Source organism: Xyrauchen texanus, chromosome 32, assembly GCF_025860055.1.
Source record: "Xyrauchen texanus isolate HMW12.3.18 chromosome 32, RBS_HiC_50CHRs, whole genome shotgun sequence".
Taxonomy (NCBI): domain Eukaryota; kingdom Metazoa; phylum Chordata; class Actinopteri; order Cypriniformes; family Catostomidae; genus Xyrauchen; species Xyrauchen texanus.
In genome coordinates this window covers 24,942,776-24,955,888 of record NC_068307.1, presented here as the reverse complement: position 1 = coordinate 24,955,888, position 13,113 = coordinate 24,942,776, and the positions used below count along the sequence as shown (strand labels likewise).

Genomic DNA, 13,113 nt, shown 5'->3' with positions numbered 1-13,113 from the left:
ATGGTTTGTCCTTTTATACAGGCGCACGAGGAATCACTGAAGATATGCCAATTTGCACTGCCTCATTCTGGAGGTCGGGAAAACCGGTGATTCTTAGCCCACTACGCCACGCAGTCCCCAACCTCTCCAGACATTCTGATTGGCTGTGTTCTCTACAGCCAGATTTTCTGCTGTTAATTATATTTATTCCCACTTGTTGTCATGTGTAAGTTGAATGTCAAAATGTATATTATACCTGTTATCCTGCACATTCCTTGATACCAAAGATCTCAATTATTTCATATACAATTTGCTGCTTATTTCATTGTTACAGTGCTTAACTATTCTATTTTTAAATATAGCTTGTAAATCCTAGATTATACATCTAATACTTGATATTAGCACATTATCTGGTATCAAATATTCTACTTACCGTGAATTTAGTATTGGCTTATTTCATTCCGTCAGTGCTTAACGATTCTATTATAGTTTGTAAATCCTATTTCATGCCTGATATTTGATATTGCACATTAACTAGTACCAAAAATTCTACTTTCATTCCGTCACAGTGCTTAACTGTTATTCTATTGTTAAATATAGCTTGTAAATCCTTGTGCCACAGGTCAGCATTGCAGTTATAATGGTATATTCTACTCCAGAGCTTTACTCTAAATTATTACCACTTAACTTATTGTTAGAAATGACTTGTAAATATGATGTTATACCTCAATTTATTTGGTATCCTGCACTTTATTTGGTACCAAATATCCTCATTGCTTATGTTTACTGGTAATTATTTTCATCCCAGAGCTGACCTCTTTATATTATTAACAATTATTGTAAGTGTTACAATAGTGTTTTTAAAAAAAAATTTTTTTTTACCAAAATTGAATTGGAAACCTGCATGTTCTTTATGTGTGTGTGTGTGTGTGTGTGTATAATGTTTGTATTATTCTGTTATTTATATTTCAGTGATCTGACATCTTGTTTCAATGACAGTTACTGTACTTTGAAATGTGGAATTAAAACGCCAAATGGAAATTTGTCTGGTTTGATCAATCATTATTCTTGATAAACTGCGTGTAGTAATGGGCGATATAAACGATATGCAATATAAACGATATAAAATTGGCCTACGATAGAGATTTTAATTCTATTGCACTATCGCGATAATGCGTGATGACGCAATCTACCCGCGAAATTTAGAGCCGCGAGCTGCAACCGGCTGGAACGCATCACTGTAACGTTACTCGTCATCTTGAATAAACATGGCTGAAAGCGAAATGGAGGAGCTGGTGAAAAAGACCGGTGCAACATCAATTATTTGGAATTGGTTTGGATTTAAGCCGTCCGACGAGCAGCAGCAAACTATACTATGTAGAGTGTGTGGGGCAACAGTTCCGCGAAGAGAGGTAACACGAGTAATCTGTTCTACCACCTCAAAACGAAACATGTCACTGAATACCAGCATTGCCAGGCATTGCAGCCAACCCCAAGATTCAGTCCGAAGAACGCAGGACAGAAAAAACAGGAACTGATTCAGACCTCCATCCAACAGTCATTTTCAAAAGGTACTCCTTACAGTAGGAAGAGCCCGCGATGGATTGAAATTACCAGGGCCATAATTGTTTACTTGTGTAAGGACATGGTCCCTTTTCAAACGGTAGAGAGACGTGGCTTTAAAGCCATGATCAGAGCTATTGATCCACGATACGAGGTGCCAAGCCGCAAATACTTTACAGAAACAGAGATGCCAACACTGTATGCCGAGCTCCGCGAAAAGGTTGAAAAAGAGCTGTTTGACTTGAAATACTTTGCCACTACAACGGACCTGTGGTCGAGTCGTACCATGGAGCCTTTCATCAGCCTTACCATTCACTATATAACGGACGATTGGAATCTTGGCAGCCGGTGTTTGCAGACGTCGTACTTCCCGCTGAACATACGGCCGAGGAGATAGCACAAGGACTCAAGGACGCGCTTGAGTCATGGAGTTTTAAAGAAGAACGGCAAGTGTGCATCACTACTGATAATGGAACGAACGTGGTCAAGGCAGCGTCTCTGAACGATTGGACCAGGCTGCAATGCTTCGGACACAGGCTGCACCTCGCCATCGGTAGGTTAAAACATTTTGTGCATAATATTAATATTTTAATAAATATGTTAATATATTAAACATCATATTAATATAATAGTGCATAATTATAATGATAATATTTTAACATTACACTAATATTTGCCTATATTACTGCATAGTAATTTTTCATTTGTGTTTAGAGATGTAGAATTTGCCTCTGTTTAGTTGCCAATGCTATTTTAATGTTGCATTTGTGTTAAGTGATGTTCATTCAATCCTAATCAAGCATTTCAGTGTGTGTGTGTGTGTGTGTGTGTGTGTGTGTGTGTGTGTGTGTGTGTGTGTGTGTGCATGCGTTTGTGCTTGTAGTAGAGAGAGAGAGAGAGAGAGAGAGAGATGATGATAATTATAGATGAAATTAACTAATAATATCTTACAAATTCATCAACAGAAAAAAGTGTGAAAGACCCCCGAATTGACCGTGCTGTTGCCTTATGCAAGAAGATTGTGAGTGCCTTTTCACACTCTTGGAAAAGAAGAAAAGAGTTGAAGAAAGCCCAGGCAGAGCACCATCTTCCCTTTCATCGGCTCATCACAGAAACACCAACAAGGTGGGGGTCACGCCAGATGATGATCCAGCGGGTGCTTGAACAAGAGAAGGCCCTATCACAGGTACTGAAAGCAAACAGGAAAACCAGACACCTGGTACCCACTTGGCAAGATACAGATGTCTTGGAATCTATAAGCAAGACCCTCAGCCCACTGCTGGAATTCACAGACGCGCTGTCTGGAGAACAGTATGTCAGTGTGTCGTACATCAAACCTGTTCTCCATCTTTTTAACAACACTGTTCTTGCTGCAGCTGATGATGACACAGAGCTGACCAAGGACATGAAAAGAGTAATTCTAGAGTACTTAAACGAGAAGTACTCAGACCCAGGAACGGTCAACCTGCTGGATATGGCCTCCTTGGTCGACCCACGGTTTAAAGATACATATATATCTGATGACCACCAGGAGTTCATCAAGACCAGAGCGGTAGCAGAAATTCTGTCACTATTGGAGGTGCAAGCTGCAACGGTCTCAGAGCCACACACAAGCACAGAAGCAGCAGCTGATGGTGCTGAAGCTGCTGAAGTAGCTGTTGAGAGGCAATCCAAGAGGGTGAAACGGAGCCTGGGAAGCTTTTTCAAAAAGGCCTCCGATGGCACAGCCGCCTCGCTGACAGAGAGGCCATCGAAGTGGAGCTAAAAAGTTACCTGCAGACAATGCAGGTTGATGGAGAGACTGACCCACTGGACTGGTGGCGGCTGTACCAAGCAAATTTTCCAAGGGTGGCAAGACTGGCCCAGAAATATCTCTGTATCCCGGCCACAAGTGCCCCTTCAGAAAGGGCATTTAGCATTGGTGGCAACATTGTTACATGCCACCGCTCTCTGTTGAAGCCAGAGACTGTGGACAAGCTTGTGTTCCTGGCGAATAATCTTTAGGGCCTGACAAATGGTGTAAACACAAAATCTCAGTGTGAGTGCCGATTTTAAGGTTCGTTGTTGGGTTGCTTTTTTAACTGAGAAGACACCAGTTTTTCTGGTCTTTGCATCTTTTGCTTCCTTTAAGAAAATAACAAACTACATTTGGTGCCTTCTGTGCTGTTTAGCACTTTTTACTCTCTTTGGCATGGCACTACTTTAAAGGAAACTTTTGTACTTGAAACATTTTCTTTAGTTGACGTATATTTGCCTTATACTGGAAGTCTTTTTTTTTTATTTAAAAAAAAGATTGTGCTTTCATTTTGCACTTTATTATGTTTTCTTTATTTATTAAGTATTTGTGCACTACACTTGGAATAATTTTCTTTATTTAAAATAGCCATGCCAAATACTGGAAGTATTTCCCTAATTCACAGTATCCGTTCCTTTATTAACAAGACACCAGTTTTCATTTCATTAAGAGAACAAAATGTTTAAAACCAAATGCGTTACATTAGGCTGCAGGTAAGAAACTTTGTTTGAAATATGTTTTTATTTAAAGTATCTGTGCATTACATAAAATAATTTTCTTTGCCTAATACTGAAAGTATTTTCAGTACAGTGTCTGTTCCTTAACTAAAAAGACACCAGTTTGACACTTGTGTGGCATTTATAAGTGTAGTGCCTTTTAAGAAACCCAATACTTTAAGCTTTTTCTTTGTTAAAGTCTGCAGCTAGTGTCTTTGAATTGTATTTATCTGCAACATTGTTGTATGATTACAGTTTTGCACAATAAATATTCTCAAAACTACATACAATTCTTTCTTTCTTAAAAAAAAAAGAAAAAAAGAGCAGTTTGGCTTTCCTTAGGGTCTATGTAACCTGTTCTGAAATGGTCCTATTATAATTTATATATCGCTAATATATATCGTTATCGCAAGAGGCTGCAATGTATATCGCAATATGGATTTTAGGCCATATCGCCCATCCCTAACTGCGTGCTATATATATATATATACAATAAGCGGCGGCAGATCGCTCGAAAAAAGCATTTGCCTCCGACGGTCTGCCTTCGATATAACGCCGCCGCCGGCGGTGCGCTGTCAAACGTGTTTGCGATATCGCCATTCTGCCGCTTCTACTGCCGCCGGAGCACCGCCAGCGGCCCGTCGACTTATTGCTATCTGGGAGAGGACTCGTGGTGGCTTAGTGACGCGCCTCAATCCTGGTGGCAGAGTTCAAATCTCAGTTGCCTCCACATCTGAGACAGTCAATCCGCAGCGAGAACCATATTATAGCGACCATGAGGAGGTTACCCTATGTGACTCTACTCTTTCTAGCAAAGAGTATATATATATATATATATATATATATATATATATATATATATTTTTTATATATATTTTTATATATTTAAAAATGTTTATTTGTACCTCCTGTTATGTTCAGGCCATATTTGAACTGTAGTTAAATTAAGAGTTAGTCTTAATTTCAATTTTAGTCAAAATGCTTTTGGGTTATCCTGAACATTAATCAAATTAAACTAAATTAAAATATTTGTTTTTATTATAGAATGTGAAACTTTTCAGTAATCTAACTCTCATCTTATTTTAATTATTGTAAATCAATCTAAGGATTTCTGTATATAGGTGATGCTCTTTCATATTAAAATGCTACTATGTACTGTAGACCTGTGTTCAGTGTGAAAACATGTAGATAAGCCTATGAAAGTTTTCATGTTCATAGTTTATAGATGAGTGTGCTGTAAATCTACTGAAAATCTGTCGAACTCTACACGGGTCATTTTTGACCCAAACATCATAGATGTTATTATTTTTAAACATAAAAAAGGGTTCAATATAAATATCTTTATATGGAAATTATAAATAAAATAAAACATACAAGTTAACTTTAAAATCACTTAAGAACAAGAAATAAAAGTATGAATAAAAAGTAAGACATAAGAAATTAAAACTAAATTTGGGTCACCCCTTCAGTGGAAAAACAAAATATGCATCTTTCAGTGGAAAGTACTGTATATAAGTATATGGTAGTATAAGGAATAATAATAATAATAATATAAATTATAATAATAGTATATAAATTATAATTACATTATGTTAAAGCAATTTCTCGTAAGCAAGAGTGCTGTTGTACTGAAAAGTTTTTATCAATGCTTTCATTACTGTAATGTTCCCTTTACAAAAAGCTTCACTATGATGCTGCGCTTTTGCTAAGCGCTACGGGAACAATCTTGCATTGTGAACAGCTGTGAATTGTGTGTAACACGTCAATGAACATTGACCTGAATTTATAGCCTCGGCTGGTGATGATCATTAGATGCACCTGTGGCCAGGCTGTAAAATAGAGGCGTCACCAGCGTGTCGACAGATATTTTTCATTCAGAGCATACTGTGCTGTGTGTCTCACAAACCTGCTAAAAAAATGTTCTTCCCTTTTGTTAGGAGTTAGAAATTGTTAGGCAGTGCACAGAACTTTCTTTCCTTTCTCTCTCTGCTCTGAAAGAGATTTTATATATATATATATATATATATATATATATATATATACAATAAGCGGCGGCAGATCGCTCGAAAAAAGCATTTGCCTCCGACGGTCTGCCTTCGATATAACGCGGCGGAACAGCGGATAGCCAGCGGGCCGGCCGCGGAACGATTCCGGCTGGCGCTTTTAAAAAGCGGCTGCCGCCGGCGGTGCGCTGTCAAACGTGTTTGCGATATCGCCATTCTGCCGCTTCTACTGCCGCCGGAGCACCGCCAGCGGCCCGTCGACTTATTGCTATCTGGGAGAGGACTCGTGGTGGCTTAGTGACGCGCCTCAATCCTGGTGGCAGAGTTCAAATCTCAGTTGCCTCCACATCTGAGACAGTCAATCCGCAGCGAGAACCATATTATAGCGACCATGAGGAGGTTACCCTATGTGACTCTACTCTTTCTAGCAAAGAGTATATATATATATATATATATATATATATATATATTTTTTTTATATATATTTTTATATATTTAAAAATGTTTATTTGTACCTCCTGTTATGTTCAGGCCATATTTGAACTGTAGTTAAATTAAGAGTTAGTCTTAATTTCAATTTTAGTCAAAATGCTTTTGGGTTATCCTGAACATTAATCAAATTAAACTAAATTAAAATATTTGTTTTTATTATAGAATGTGAAACTTTTCAGTAATCTAACTCTCATCTTATTTTAATTATTGTAAATCAATCTAAGGATTTCTGTATATAGGTGATGCTCTTTCCTATTAAAATGCTACTATGTACTGTAGACCTGTGTTCAGTGTGAAAACATGTAGATAAGCCTATGAAAGTTTTCATGTTCATAATTTATAGATGAGTGTGCTGTAAATCTACTGAAAATCTGTCGAACTCTACACGGGTCATTTTTGACCCAAACATCATAGATGTTATTATTTTTAAACATAAAAAAGGGTTCAATATAAATATCTTTATATGGAAATTATAAATAAAATAAAACATACAAGTTAACTTTAAAATCACTTAAGAACAAGAAATAAAAGTATGAATAAAAAGTAAGACATAAGAAATTAAAACTAAATTTGGGTCACCCCTTCAGTGGAAAAACAAAATATGCATCTTTCAGTGGAAAGTACTGTATATAAGTATATGGTAGTATAAGGAATAATAATAATAATAATATAAATTATAATAATAGTATATAAATTATAATTACATTATGTTAAAGCAATTTCTCGTAAGCAAGAGTGCTGTTGTACTGAAAAGTTTTTATCAATGCTTTCATTACTGTAATGTTCCCTTTACAAAAAGCTTCACTATGATGCTGCGCTTTTGCTAAGCGCTACGGGGAACAATCTTGCATTGTGAACAGCTGTGAATTGTGTGTAACACGTCAATGAACATTGACCTGAATTTATAGCCTCGGCTGGTGATGATCATTAGATGCACCTGTGGCCAGGCTGTAAAATAGAGGCGTCACCAGCGTGTCGACAGATATTTTTCATTCAGAGCATACTGTGCTGTGTGTCTCACAAACCTGCTAAAAAAATGTTCTTCCCTTTTGTTAGGAGTTAGAAATTGTTAGGCAGTGCACAGAACTTTCTTTCCTTTCTCTCTCTGCTCTGAAAGAGATTTTATATATATATATATATATATATATATATATATATATATCCCTTCCTTCTTTGATGACCTCCACGATGAGCTTGCTCGTTCGTGGAGGAAACCTTATACCTTGCGCGTTCACGTGCCCTCGACATCGTTATATTCGACTATCATGGGTGCTGAGGCGCGAGGGTATTCAAGGATGCCGCTGGTCGAAGAGACACTTGTGGGTTATCTCTCGCCGGGTTCGGCATCGGCTTTGAAAAAACCTGCTCTCCCCTCTAAGCCATGCAGAACTACCTCCATGCTAGTGGGGAGGGCTTATCAAGCGGCAGGTCAGGCTGGTGCTGCGCTGCACACCATGGCTATGTTACAGGCGTACCAGGCTGACCTGCTAAAAGATGTGAGTGCGGGTAAAACTCTCGACGAAGAGGCCTTTTCAGAGCTTCGTCGAGCTACAGATTTGTCTCTCCGTGCGACCAAGCAGTCAGCCCGTGCCATTAGCCGGTCTATGTCCGCTTTGGTCAGTACGGAGAGGCATTTATGGCTTAACCTTTCAGGCATCCGAGATAAAGACAGATTTTTCTTACTCGATGCCCCGGTTTCGCCTTCTGGTCTCTTCGGAGACGCCATGAATGCAGTTATCTCCAGATTCCAGGAGGCGAAAAGCCACGAGGAAGACTTTGGGCAGTTTCTTCCTCGCCGCACTCAGGGGGCGGGGCCGTCGGCCACCCAGTCTTGCCCTGATTCTGCTAGGAGAGAGGCTCAAAAACAGAGCGTGGCGAGTCGTGCTCCCCCTCGTAGGTACTGGGGACAGGCTCGTCACCCTCAGCAGCTGCCCAAGAAAGACCTCAGGGCTGTGATTTCTAAAAGAAAGAAGCCCTGACAATCTTGTACCCAACCTTGTGAGGGTAGTTTCCTTCGGGACGGGGCGCGTGTATCATCCACTTCGGCCCTCCCGATACCCTCACGAAACCTCTTCACTCCCGCCACCTTCGGTGTTTCGGGTGATAGAGGCTTCCAACAAAGAGTTGGGTGTACCATTGCTTCCTGCCTTAATCCAGGACACGGCACACTCAACACCCCCTCAACAGGAAGTGTTGAAATTAGTACCCATCTCAGAGAACCTGGCAGCGTGGAAACTTCTGCCAGGTATTTCTATGTGGGTTCTAAAGACAGTAGAAAGAGGCTACAGAATTCAATTCGCTCGCCGCCTTCTGCATTTCAACGGCGTGGTTCCCACTACCTTAAGACCGAAGCAGGCATGTCTACTGTGGAAAGAACTGCAAAATCTCTTGGCAAAAGGGGCCATAGAACATGTTCCCCTTCCAGAGAAAGAGTCAGGCTATTACAGCAGATACTTCCTGGTTCCCAAGAAGGGTGGGGGGTTGCGTCCGATTCTAGATCTTTGAGGCTTGAACCGCTCGGTCAGGGTGTTCAAGTTCAAGATGCTAACTGTCAAGTCGGTCGTGTCTCAGATCCAACATCACGATTGGCTGGTCACGATCGATCTCATGGACGCATATTTCAATATTGGAATTCTGCCACAGCACAGGACGTTCCTGAGGTTCGCTTTCGGGGACGAAGCCTTCCAGTATCGGGTTCTTCCATTCGGCCTAGCCCTATCACCCCGCACATTCACGAAATGCACGGATGCAGCACTGGCTCCTTTGCGACTCCAGGGCATCCGCATTCTGAATTATTTAGATGACTGGCTGATACTAGCACAATCTCAAGAACTGGAAGTTCATCACAGAAATATCGTCTTGGCTCATCTAGGTTCTCTGGGTCTGAGACTCAACGTCCAAAAGAGCGTTCTTTCTCCAACCCAGGAAATTACCTATCTAGGGATTATATGGAACCCGGGCACAGTTGTCTCCCGCTCGTGTCAGGTCCATCCAGAACTCCCTGAGCAATCTCAGGCTAGGTCAAAGTTGCACTGTTCGTCAGTATCAATGAATACTAGGTCTCATGGCGTCTGCGTCCACGGTGATTCCTTTGGGCCTTCTCCATATGAGACCATTTCAGCTGTGGCTAAAAGCCAGGGGATCCAAGGGCCAGTCCCCTAAGGCTAATAAGGGTTACGTGCCGAGCGCTTCGTTCCCTTTCTATGTGGTTCAGACCCCGGTTCCTTACCTTGGGTCCCACTCTCGGTGCGTCATTTCGTCGCAGGATGCTAACGACAGACGCCTCTCTGACGGGTTGGGGAGCGATCTTAAGTGGTCGTCCAGCCCAAGGGGAATGGGAGGGTCATCAGCTCGATTGGCACATCAACTGCCTCGAGCTAATGGCAGTATTTCTGGCCCTGAAATACTTCCTCCGACATCTGAGAGGCTGCCATGTCCTTGTGCGGGTGGACAACACAGCAGCAGTCTCCTACATAAACCATCAAGGAGGTCTACGTTCTCGCCACCTGAATTTGCTGGCACGTCGGATTCTCCTTTGGGCCCAGGGCAAGCTCCTGTCACTCAGGGCAATTTATATCCCTGGACGCAGATTTTCTGTGGGAGCAGATTTTCTGTCCAGACAGAACATAGTACAACAAATTTGGGAGAGATTTTACAGAGCAGAAGTGGACCTCTTCGCCTCTAAAGAGACTGCGCAATGTCCCCTCTACTTCTCTCTGAGTCACCCAGCCCCTCTGGGTCTGGACGCGATGGCGCATACATGGCCCAGAATGTGTCTGTATGCATTTCCCCCCCGGTTTCTCTGCTCCCGGGAGTCTTAGCCAGAGTTCGCCAGCAAGGGTCTTGCCTCTTACTGATAGCGCGCCTCGCTGGCCGAACAGGATTTGGTTCTCAGAAATGATATCTCTCCTCGACGGCTCGCGTTGGGCGATTCCGGACAGGAGGGACCTTCTGTCTCAGGCACAGGGGACAATATTTCATCCCCGGCCAGAATTGTGGAGACTTCATGTTTGGCCCCTGAAGGGTACCAACTGAGGGACACAGGGCTGTCGCCTGAAGTTATCGAGCTATATGGGCTAGATGTTTCTGCTACTCCGGGCTCTTACGTCTTTGAGTCGACATCAAGCTCATGTCTGAGACCTCTTGCATTTTTGTGAACACACTTCACAACCGTAGGGGTCCGGACAGCCCCAGTGCGGCGGCGTGGGTATTGCGTTCCCCGTAGCGCTTAGCAAAAGCGCAGCATCATAGTGAAGCTTTTTGTAAAGGGAACGTCTCGGGTTACATGTGTAACCCTTGTTCCCTGAAAAAAGCGGAAGGAGATGCTGGACTCCCAGGACTGCTCTTCAGAAAAAGGTATCTGTCGACACGCTGGTGACGCCTCTATTTTATAGCCTGGCCACAGGTGCATCTAATGATCATCACCAGCCGAGGCTATAAATTCAGGTCAATGTTCATTGACGTGTTACACACAATTCACAGCTGTTCACAATGCAAGATTGTTCCCTGTAGCGCTTAGCAAAAGCACAGCATCTCGTTCCGCTTTTTTCAGGGAACAAGGGTTACACATGTAACCCGAGACGTTCTGCTGTGTAGCACTGTATTTGACAAAAATAACTCCAATTTGGTGTTTTGGATGTGCTTTGAGGATCTGTATAGAAGCACTTTATTTGATAAAAATAATGCAATGGTATGTTAAAAGTAATTGTTTTGTTTTCATTTGATAACATTTCTATTAGTTATTTGATTAGACAGTATTTGTATGATAAAATTTAATTAAACATTAAAATATGGACATCAGAAAAAATTAAATGGAAAACACAGAACTTGGAAAAATAAAATAAAAGAGATTTCATAGGGCCCTAATTTAGTAACATGACATCACATTCACAATTTACAAAAATAATTTCTTGGACAAAATAAGTCCACAAAAGGTATTTTCTGCTATCCACAACATGAAAAGTACACTTAACCCTTATGTCCACGAAATGCATGGAATTTCAATTTGATTACAGGTAACTAAATAAAGAAGTGTGCTAGATTAATGTCTCTCTCTGGTATACCTCTGCAGTGATATTAGCTCTTATGAATATTTCATGTCCATTTCTATATTTATTTGATAAATAGAACTGTATTGTAATTATCCATATTGGACTGGTTTAAGCAGATTTTTTTTTTCTTTGGTGAGTAGTTATGCCTTTATTTTAAATTGCTTTTGATTAATGCTGAAACTGCATAATCAAAACTTACGGTTGTTTTTTCTAAGCAGTGCAATAGGTGGTGGTGTTGACTCTCCAGTAGAGATGTTGTTTTATTCCGGTGTTGTTCCTCCCCCTCTGTGCTCTGCAACACACACACACACAAACACACACACACACACACACACACACACACACACACACACACACACACACACAAGCTGTAATTTACACTTCAATCACTAAATCCAAATGAAAGCAAGAGACCTTCTGTCATATTTATGTTGTGTGCCTTGATATTCTTAGAACAAGCTGCTCAATTTTCAATGCACGACCGCTAACATGTCCAAATAGCCTGTCTGATCTGTCAATACCACTTTGAAATCCAGACACTATATGGGTATTGATGCATTCTCTACAATCCTCCAACTCTTCTGTTTGATGTTTTAAAAGTCTCAGCCCAATTAACGTATTATTGAGTCTGTGAAGTATGATGGTATCCTCTGTTGTTATTTGGTGTGTTTGGCGGGGGCTTTTTGAGAGAATCAAAAACAACTCTGAACAAACTGCTGTTTCATAGCCTGTACCAGAACTGTACACATATACATATATATATATATATATATATATATATATATATATATATATACAGGATGTACTCAGTACAACAGCTCTTCTCTTGGCTTCCCAAAGTTTTGCACTCTGTGAGTTTAACATTGACTTTCCACACAGCTCTGAGCAATCATTATGACATGCCTGTACTTCAACGTGCCAAACTATTGACAGCTTCATCAAAGCTTTTGTTAATAAAATATCCCTCTAAATGAAACAAAAATATGTACAGACAGCAACTGATGGAAATGTTCACACTTTGCACTAAGCATATTTTTATTTGCAAATAAGGATGTTGCACAATAAAACGAAGCTGACATGCTGGATGTAAGTCTGCCATCTTGAATTGTTTTGTGTATCTTGTTATTGCAATCCCCACTGCTCAGGAAATACCACAAGCTCTCCTTCAAGGTCTGCCAGCTTCTGGTGGGTACTTTTTTAATAAATGCAATTATGTGTTAATTAAAGGTATTATTTTCAGATTTTCTTTTAATCTTGTGTGACATTCGTGGAAATAAAAAGGGAGGAGCAGGTCACGGAGAGCAGCCGATTCTAGAACTCTCCATTTAGACAGCCAAGGTCCCTTTTAAGTCAGCTCCTAATTAGGATGGAATGAGAGTAAGTTTAATCTGGCCTGATTTCATTAGCGTACGACTCGACCCACCCTTGATGAGAACATCAACAGAGCAAAATAAAATGGTGTCAAATGCAATGGGATTTGACAGAGTGGATCTGTCCACTGTAGACAATAAATT

At 40.7% G+C, this 13,113-nt stretch overlaps 1 protein-coding gene across 1 annotated transcript in view; it reads right to left on the bottom strand.

The window, feature by feature from the left end:
* The window catches only part of LOC127625694 (potassium voltage-gated channel subfamily D member 3-like), a 257,002-nt gene that overhangs the window by 23,760 nt on the left and 220,129 nt on the right, over positions 1 to 13,113 (bottom strand). Inside the window, exon 5 of the mRNA XM_052101041.1 lies at positions 11,799 to 11,891. Coding sequence (XP_051957001.1) covers positions 11,799 to 11,891 — 93 coding nt within the window. The remainder of the gene's footprint in view (positions 1 to 11,798; positions 11,892 to 13,113) is intronic.